The following is a 9,171-nucleotide window of genomic DNA, read 5'->3' as shown; positions in this document are numbered from 1 at the left end:
GTTTTCCTTGCAAAAAAACCCCCCATTAAATGATTTTTTTTTTTTTTTTTTTTTTTTTTGCTGAATATATTCAGAATATTCACTTGAAAATGCAGCTTGGGAAGCTGAAATACCTACGCACTTGCTGATTTGCTGAAACCCCAAAAGACTGAAAATAAGTAAGACTGAGGACATTATTTACCATGGGAATGCTAAGATGATTTTGCTGTCCATAATAATGTATATTATGTTAAATTTTGTATGTGAACTATTAAAATAAGATATTAGAAGAGTTTTAAATGGGTGTCAAGTATTTTCTATTGTCCAGGCCTCGCTGTTCTTTGTTTTTGTTTGCAGCTCATTAAAATATATTAAAAAAGAAGTTTAAGGGGTGTGATATTTTTGTAAGGCACTATATGTTAAATCAGTGCTACTGATCTTTTTCAGTAGATTATTACAAAGCAAAAATGATCCACAATGTGTACAAGCTGAGAAATGAAGAGAAAATGTTTTGGGGGGTTTTTCCGCAAGCAAGGACATCAATTTGTAAGCAAACTGAATATCCATGATACTTGATAAATGACTTTAAAAGAGCATGCTAAACAATTCCTTTAGAAACACAATCAGACCTGTGACGACTACTAAAATATCCCCCTGCGTGCCAGCAATTTAGCTACTTAATGCACGCCCAGCTCAGTCTGAAGCTAACAAGTAGCCACAGTTTGAATGTCCCCGTTTCAGTTTGGGGCAAATAAAAACAGAATGGGTGCATGTGTTAATTCTACCGTGCTTCACACATTGACTTCGACAAACAATCTATTCCAATTAAAGCTGCAGCCAGGAGACTGCACAAGGAGGCTGTGCTCCATCGGATCACATCAGCCTTTGAAACAGTCCAGAATGGCTGATTGTGGTTTGGAGGAAAACGGGCCTCTTCAGGAACAACGAGTGTGGGCTGGCAGCCGGTGAAGGGAAGAGAAGGAGGTGGAGGCCGACTGGCTCCAAACGAGTCCAGAAACTTCTAGGGCAAATTACGTTACAGCAGAGGTATCGGAGGAGAGGGAGGTGCCGGGAGGAGGGCAAAGCCATTAATCCTGGTTGTTGCTTGAGTTTACTGCTCTTAGTGCATGCGTGTGAGGAGACAAATTAATTATGTGGCTGAGATTAATTAGGTGATGTGGGGGGAAATCTGTGACTGTAAAACTTTAGAGGGCTGCACAGCTGACTAGACTAATGGGGCGTTCATGAACTCTTAATAGATGCCTCTCTTACGTTGATAGTGTATAATCAGAGCAGGGAAAGGGAGACAGCAGCATCGACAGGGAACTTATTACAACATCAGAGAGGCTCTGCAGGTGTTTTTAAAGCAGGCTTTAGAATATATTTGCATAGCGGCCCTATAATTAATGTTATATGCAAGGGATCAAATGATTACTTTGAAGAGATTATGTTGCTTTAACTTACTGCAACAGTTTAAGGAAATTGACTTAAACATTCAGGTAGAAAGCTTTAAATTTCTATTAGATCTCCATGGTAATCTTGAAGGCTCTTGGTTTGTTTTAAGCTTACAATTATTTTTGAAAAAGTAAAAAAACTGTGTAAGCATAGAACTGTCACCCCAAAAGAAAAATAGAGATATATGTCCCATTATAACTTTAAAACTTTAATACCAACAATAAAAGGTCAGTAAGGAGTAGCCCAAAATTATTCTCATGTACGAGTAGAACAACTACAACATCATTTTATCCAAATAAAATTAAAAAGTAGCATCAAAATTATTACTCAAGTAAGAGGGAAAACAAGAATTTGATAAAAAGGCTCCTTACATACTGAGCAACATAAGATCTGAATATTTTAAAATAACGTCATCAGACAGACAAATTGTAAAGTTGTTTGTTGAAAATCAACAAAGTCTTGAACTGTGTGAGTTTATCACAGTCGTAACTAATTGAAGTATAAGAGTGACAGCAAATCAAACTATTTTTTTTACTGTGTTTTAGGTCAGGTTGGATTACTAAAATGATGATTATTTTTATTATTATTCTGTTGCCCCCTAAGTACTTCACAGTTTTGATTGTGTTGCCTAATTTGCTTTTCCTTTTTCTTCCAACTTTAACAATGGTCATCAAGGTCAAAGGCTTCAATTTTAATTTAGCAAACTGCAGGACATGTGTCCAAAAATAAAAAATTAAAAACAAATAAGGTCTTTGTCTCAACTGTAACCAAGGTTTTTCTGTTGCTTTTGCAGTAATGTCTTCTTCCTTGCTGATTGGCTTCGAGCCCAGATCTAGTTTTACTGAGGGCAATGACATTTGCTTTCAGCAGTTTTCGCCAGCATTTCGTCAGGGTCACCCATTAAACATCATAAAACGTCTCTCTGTGACACATAATCTCTGTCCTTCATGAACGTTCACATGCTTTTTCTACTTGCATATTAATATATGAAGAGATAAACGTGGCAACTTCAGGCATCTAGAAATTTTACTCAAGGATGAACCTGAATACTTGAGGTCCATATTATTTTCCTGATATCTTAAGAACTTCCCACAGCATCACATAAGGGAAGCAATGGGTTTTACATGTTTTTTTAAATTGGCTAAGTTAATTTAGGAAATAATTAAAATAAAATTCATTTGCATAATTTAACAGGAGATGTTTAGTCTGACTTAATGCAAGAGAGTACAACAATAAAGTTTTGTGTGTTTATTTAAATACCTGCTTTCGACTTTAAGTAGAAAGCCATGATTTGTAATTCACACTTACAACTCCAACAATGGGAATAATATTCCAGACCTGCTCCCTGGTAAAAAATGACACTCAAGATGAGCATCAAATGCTGTAAGCAGACGCTCCTCCACTTGTTACTTGCATGGCATTGAAAACCAGGGTTTTAAATTGTTAATTTTACCTGCAAACCTGAGCTCTGTGATGCCTCTGAGGGTGCCGGGAGAAAGTCATGAGATAATTCATCAATCAGAGAATTAAAGAAAATGATATACTGATGGAAATCTTTGGATTGAATCTGACATATTGCTGTGCAATATTAATTTCAGTGGAAAGCAAAAACAGTTTCACACGCTAAGTTTTTCTCTTTTGAAATGAAAGTTAACAAGCAGAAAAGCAGACTTTTTGTGGCCTTTTCTGCTTTTCTGCTGCCTTGTTAGCACATTAAGGGTTCATACTCAGACTTCACAGGTCTTTGAGCTGTTAACATCTTCACCAAACTGTGAGTTCAACCTTTAAACTTCCCACTTTAAAAATTTTACAAAGCCTTCCGAAGTGAGTCAGAAAACAATCATGAAAGGATAAGACTGTAATGATTTCACTCAAGTAAAAAAAAAAAAAGAAGCTTTTCTTCTTTCCTCTGCAATTAATCCTGTCAGGCAACCTGAAGTTTATGTGGTGTTGCTTTCTTGTAATCTATGGTTTTATTCATCAGAACCACTTATTTGCTACGCTGATGCTTGCAGAATAAATGGAACATTTGAAAAATGAATCACCTTTAGTGACTTAGTAAGTTTTAGATCACTTTGCAAATATCTTTGAGCATATTTTACGTTCTATTTATTTCAGTAGTTCACTTTAAAAACTGAACCAAATAGATTATATGAACTCCTCACAGGCGACAATCTTTGTCAAGTGATTATTTCTGTGAATTCTGAGGTTATGGCTTTATCAAAACTTTTGAATATCACATTAAACTAATTAAAAATTATATAACTAGGACTATTATATCCTGTGGCCAACACAATCACGAGGATGACTGCTTGACAGATGTCCAGCAGATTGTCACTGACATCCTCCACAAGGAGGTTAAGGCAAAATAGATCATTACAAAAGAAAGTAGCTGTGCTGTATCCAAGTGTATCTAAGTGCAACCTGAGCTTCCTTAATACCTTAGCAGAACCAGATGCTAGTGATGTTTATTTGAAAAATAAAAACATAAAACATAATTCAATAAATAAATATTAGACATTACATTGCAATGGCAAAAAAAAACGTGAATTAATGAAAAGTTGAAATCTTGGCCGAAACTAGAGATGTTCGAGTTGTTGTTAATCAAAGGCAACTTTAAACTATTGGGTGTTAGAATCGATTTAAAAGACCTCAGTGTTTCAGCAGTTTTGAGATTTTCTTGAAGTTTGTTCCAGAGTAGAGGAACATAAAAACTGAATCCTGCTTCTCCATGTTTGGCTCTGATTCTGGCGACACAGAGTAGAGCTGAACTATCAGACCAGACCAATGGTTAGGAAGGTTGATACAATGACTTCAGGTCGTTTGGTGATTTATGAACTAACGAAAGTATTTTAAAGCCTATTCTTTGAGCTACAACGAGCAAGTGTAAGGACTTTAAAACCTGGGTGATGTGCTCCCCCTAGTATGAATGAGAACGTAAACAGCTTTTTAGGCAGCCCTGCGAAGACAACGTTAAATATTTCTTTGCCACAATTTTTTAATTTAAGTGGCTCAGCAAAATATTGGGGGCTTATACTGTAAAGACTATTGACAAACATTTCAGTTATCTAATATTCTGTTATAAAACTTCTCCAAAAATTTTAACATTTTTGGAGAAATTATTTTTTATTTTTTCATGATTATGTGTAATCCTTAATCATCAAAACTAAGAAATAAACCCATGGAATATGTCAGTTCTTTAAAAAAAAATTATTACTGTAATAAATCAACTTCTGATGAAATTCTAATTTATTTAAATGCATGTACAGAAAAGAACAAACTGAACAAAAAAAGCATCCTCAGTTGAAGCTTAACATATATGCAATTTATTCATCTTCTTCCTAAATGGTAGTTATTGCAGGCTGTAGTGTGGAGGGAAAATGAATTTATCTGGATATTTCATCAGTCTTACTTTGACCCAGAGGAAGGTGACACTGACATTGCTACTGCTTTGTGTCTTACTTTTCAAAAGCAACTGGATTCCCGTACATTCCTCCAGATGTGGCAACCAGCAATGACCCCATCTTGAGAATAAATGTTATGTTGTTTTCCCCATGCAGGCCAGATGACGCACATTATAGAGATCCTTGATAATCTAAGATCAACCCTGGCCCCTCAAGATCTCTGTTTACCTTCTCCGCCTCTTTCTTTCTTGCCCACAGCAAAACGGGTTTTACTCCAAAGCCTCTCTGATTGGGTTACTCAATAATCTCTCCAAAGTGAACACATGCAAAGTGCAGAGGGAGCAGGAAGATATAATTTGCACTCTCTGAGGGCAAACGGAAAAGAAAAGGAATTCTTGTTGCGCTGCGGATTTAAGGAGCAGCAAGCTTAGCGTCCTGTCTGAAGTCCTGGCATCCCTCCGAGTGCATCCGGGCCACTTCCAAATATCACAAAACCTTTTTGGGGCTGAGGTTTTTGGAGCTTAATGTCTGCGGATGTGATTTGAATACATAATGCCTTGCCTCTCTTGAAAACTAAGTAAGATGATTGCACCCTTGGGCATAAACAACTTCTCCTTTGATTTTTTTTTTTTTTGGTTGAGATTGTGCTCAAATTTTACTTCACCTCTGTCCCCCACTCTTAATTCTCACATGCTATAATAGCAGATAATTAGGTTGTGTAAAGAAAACTGCTCTGAAAACAGCTAATGAAGCATCAGACAACAGCTTATTAAACACGCACTAAAATCCAAATGTAGCTCTTCTGATAGCAGGCGGCCAAACAGGAAATTCAAGAGAACTCATTATCTGAACAATAAAAGTTAATGCACAGTTTCCTAAACGCATGACAGCCCGACTAAAACATGGGAAGTACAGCTGTTAAGCAAGTCAGCAGGTGGAGAAATAATGACCCGAGTCATCCTACTACAGGCAAAGATAAACGGCACAGCGTAAAAGTATGTAAAAAAAAAAAAAGAGAGAGAGAGAGAGAGAGAGAAGGACAAAACAGTAGACATGTAAAAAATAAAATAGCATCTTTATTATAGTGTTAACTTCTCAGTTTTAGAAAAAATATTTACAGTTGAGTTTTTGATGAGCAGTATCTGGGTTCCGCGTTTACATGACTGGTTCTTGCAAACAAAGTAAGGAAACTGACCACAAAAAGAACAAATTATTGTTCAATATTTAGAGTGTGTGCCCCTTAAAAAAATATAGCAGCAATAAATTCCTTCAGAGCTTTAAATACAGTTAGATATGAACAATGTTATCTCAAAAAATGCAAAAGAAGAACGTCTGGCAATGAAAATCTGCTCAGTGCATATCTTTATGTAACAATACTGGCACCGTGCAAAACGAGTCTGCTGATACGAGCTGAAGCTGGTCCACATTCCTCACAGCACAGGGTGTCAATGAGATGGGTGTTTGGAAAAGAAAACCAGCAGTCTGCCCTGATTTTCACCTCACTGTTGGCCATTTCATACCTAATGTTTAGGGGGAACAAAACAGAGCCTGTTTCATGCCGAGCCAACATCCATTTATGGCCACTTTTATATTCCAATCATAGTCTACTGTTAAGAAATGTTCACTAGCAGGTCACTACTCAAAGTTATTTTGGTTCCATAGGGCTTGTCGTGTTTTACAGGAGTTTATAGCCACAATCGGTGGAGATGATTCTAAGTTAATGGGTGATAATATACAGATAAATGAGTTGCCTTACCTCCATTATTAATTAAATTGTCTAACTACAACAAAAGATAAAGCGCATCTGTATGAACTGGTGTGTTTACAGGAACAAACCGAATGGCAACATCTGGGCACAAAGTTAAAGTATGAGCAGGCGAAGGGGGTGGACTGACCCAGAGTGCCCCCCGTAACAAATATACTAGTAAAAAAATAAAAATTTTGCTTAAATTTACATTAGCTGTTGTCCCTTCATTTTATGTTGTTGGTGAGCTCGTTGTGCACAAACTCAGACATTTATTTCCAGTTAAATGTTCTTCCCACCAGCTCAAAGAACTTTTTGTTAGGTTGGTGGAAGAACTGGTAGAGTTTCTGCAGGATGGCAGGAGCCACATGAGGGTGCGCTCTGCCCTTCGAGTCGTGCAAACACCGCTCTCGCCCGTGATCCCTCAAACAGTAGAATCCTTTTGTTTTGTTGAAGTAAAAATTTGAAGCGTTTATCTGCGGCTCCAGCTTTAGGAATCTTTCCACTTTTTTCATCTCGGGTAAGGGGTCCTTGATTAGCCTGTCCCCGTCCACGACGTGGATGCTCTCCAGGGGGAAGTACTGCAGCCAGTTCTGCATGTGAACATAGTACAGGCTGCGATTCAGAGCCTTGTACCCCAGGTTGATCTCGCCGTCCTTCACCAGCACCGATTCGATGGGCTGGTAGCGCTTGTGCTTCTGGAGGCGGTTGTAGAAGACCTGGGTGTAGTCCGAGAGCACCCGCTCCGTGGGGTCTCTGAGGATGAGCAGCAGCTTGATGTTGGGGTTCATCTGATAGATGCGTTTGGGGACCTTGCCAGAAGTGAAGTAGGCCGGCGTCTTTTCCACCGTCAGCTGTTCGGGGAAGGCGTAAGGCATCTGACTGAGGTACCAGGGCAAGCCTTTTTGAAAGTGACTCTCCCAGTCGAAAAAGTGAACTTCATTCTGAGCCGCCACCACGGCGCTGTGCAAACTGAGCATCTCGATCAGAGCCCTCGTGCCCCCCTTCCTCACGCCGATGATTATGATCTGAGGAAGCTGCTGCAGGGTCCCGTTGGGATGGCTGGCGGTGCCATTGTCGGCGGCTGGCGAGGAGGTGGGGGGCGAAGATGACCCCCCGTCCGCCAGGGGCCTGGACGGGAGCGGAGGGGACTGCATAGCAAACAGCAGCAGCCCGAGGAGCAGGGCTGCCATGACAGAGGTCCTGACCCTGGAAGATTTCAGCCTGGCGAATGGAGCAAAACTGTATGCCACATTGAAAGAGCAGCAGCCTGAAGACAAAGGTCTGAGTGAAGGAAAGGTTGTTGTTCTCCTCCTGCAGCAGCAACTGGAAGGAAACAGCTGGATTTAGAGCACAGCAGGTGGACATGCATGAGAAAACCCTTATAGTGTCAAAGTCCACATGTTCAAGGAAGTGAGTAGACTTTAACTCCGTAATGAGGAATGTTTAACAAGGATTCTCTGGTCTTTACAACTACAGTCTACCTCAATAATATTCTAACTACGTAGGGATACTAAATCCCATTTTATCTAAGTGTCTATTAATGTTATAGAGTCCCTACAGATAAAATAAAGAATGATGATAATACATCAACAACATATAAATTAAGAGGTCAATAACAGAAGCAGGTTGGTGGAAATGCATCATGCAGCAAGGAGAACAGAAATCACATTTTTACTACAACAATAAAGGACGCACTCTTTATCTTCCACATCACGTTTTAACGCACCGATCAACAAATCCTCCTTTACCTTTCAGACTACAATCCTCATTTCCTTCAGTTTGAGTCTTTCTGCTGGCAGAACCGAGGTTTTACGATCCAGCTCCGTTCCGCTGAACCTCCAGCGCGCAAAGAGAGAGAAAACTCCGATCTGGACAGAACTTCACCGGAGCGCGTCCGCTCTGTCTGCTCAGCTTCAGACGGTCCTCCCCGGTTTTTCACTCTCAGAAACTGTCAGCAAGCCCACGCCTACACTACGCTCTCGGCACCACTCCCCCTTCCGACACACACGCTGTGGAAATGTTGGTAGGTATTTAACAGGATTGCGCTGCTGGTATGTGAGAAAGCAGGAGCGCTTCTGGGAAGTTTAGCAAGGGGGCCCCATAGGGGGATCTCTAATAATAATGGTGGTGCTTGTAGCATGGGTTTTTGTATAAACATTAATACCTGGCGTCTGTACACAATGTTGTGTAAAAAAATAAAATAAAATAAAACAAAACAAAACTTTATTTCTGCTTTACATATTTTTGTGGCTTTTGATTTTGTGTAGTGCATAAATATTTCAAATTAATATATTTTCATTTCAATCAAAAGCTAATTATGTTTTCCAATGATGTCATCGCATTTATTAGAGGCTGGAAAAGCTATCAACACCAACCAGGCTTTATAGTAAAAAAAAAAAAAAAAAATAAAGAAAAAAAATAGTGATTTCTGCTTACACCTGTACTCAAGCTTCAGCAAAAACTTTCATTTGGATTTTATTTTTTCATTTCATTCACTCAGTAATAAATGTGAATAGTTCACATTACTATTCACATTAACAGAAAATTAGCTGTTCAAGTCAGAAGGCTGTAACAGACATATTTCAA

General features: G+C 38.9%; 1 protein-coding gene and 1 long non-coding RNA gene across 2 annotated transcripts; both read right to left on the bottom strand.

Annotated features, from left to right (window-relative positions):
* Positions 1 to 2,667: 2,667 nt before the first annotated feature.
* Positions 2,668 to 4,520, bottom strand: LOC106945024 (uncharacterized). The gene is made up of 2 exons (XR_001424469.1): positions 4,407 to 4,520; positions 2,668 to 3,863 (listed from the first exon to the last, which is right to left on the bottom strand). It is a non-coding gene; the product is annotated as an uncharacterized LOC106945024 (long non-coding RNA).
* Positions 4,521 to 4,737: 217 nt separating this feature from the next.
* Positions 4,738 to 8,581, bottom strand: hs3st1 (heparan sulfate (glucosamine) 3-O-sulfotransferase 1). Its single transcript, XM_015028419.1, has 2 exons — positions 8,334 to 8,581; positions 4,738 to 7,908 (listed from the first exon to the last, which is right to left on the bottom strand). Exon 2 carries the CDS (start codon positions 7,773 to 7,775, stop codon positions 6,855 to 6,857), a length of 921 nt encoding a protein of 306 aa, XP_014883905.1. The 5' UTR covers positions 7,776 to 7,908; positions 8,334 to 8,581; the 3' UTR covers positions 4,738 to 6,854.
* Between the last annotated feature and the right edge of the window lie 590 nt (positions 8,582 to 9,171).

This window comes from Poecilia latipinna, unplaced genomic scaffold (genome assembly GCF_001443285.1).
Source record: "Poecilia latipinna isolate Pla-1442-1.1 unplaced genomic scaffold, P_latipinna-1.0 Scaffold124, whole genome shotgun sequence".
NCBI lineage: Eukaryota > Metazoa > Chordata > Actinopteri > Cyprinodontiformes > Poeciliidae > Poecilia > Poecilia latipinna.
The sequence above is the reverse complement of the archived record's forward strand: the minus strand, read 5'-3'. Positions and strand labels throughout refer to the sequence as shown.

Excerpts from the sequence above, each read along its gene's own strand:
- hs3st1 (XM_015028419.1), bottom strand. The coding sequence starts at position 7,775 with ATGGCAGCCCTGCTCCTCGGGCTGCTGCTGTTTGCTATGCAGTCCCCT.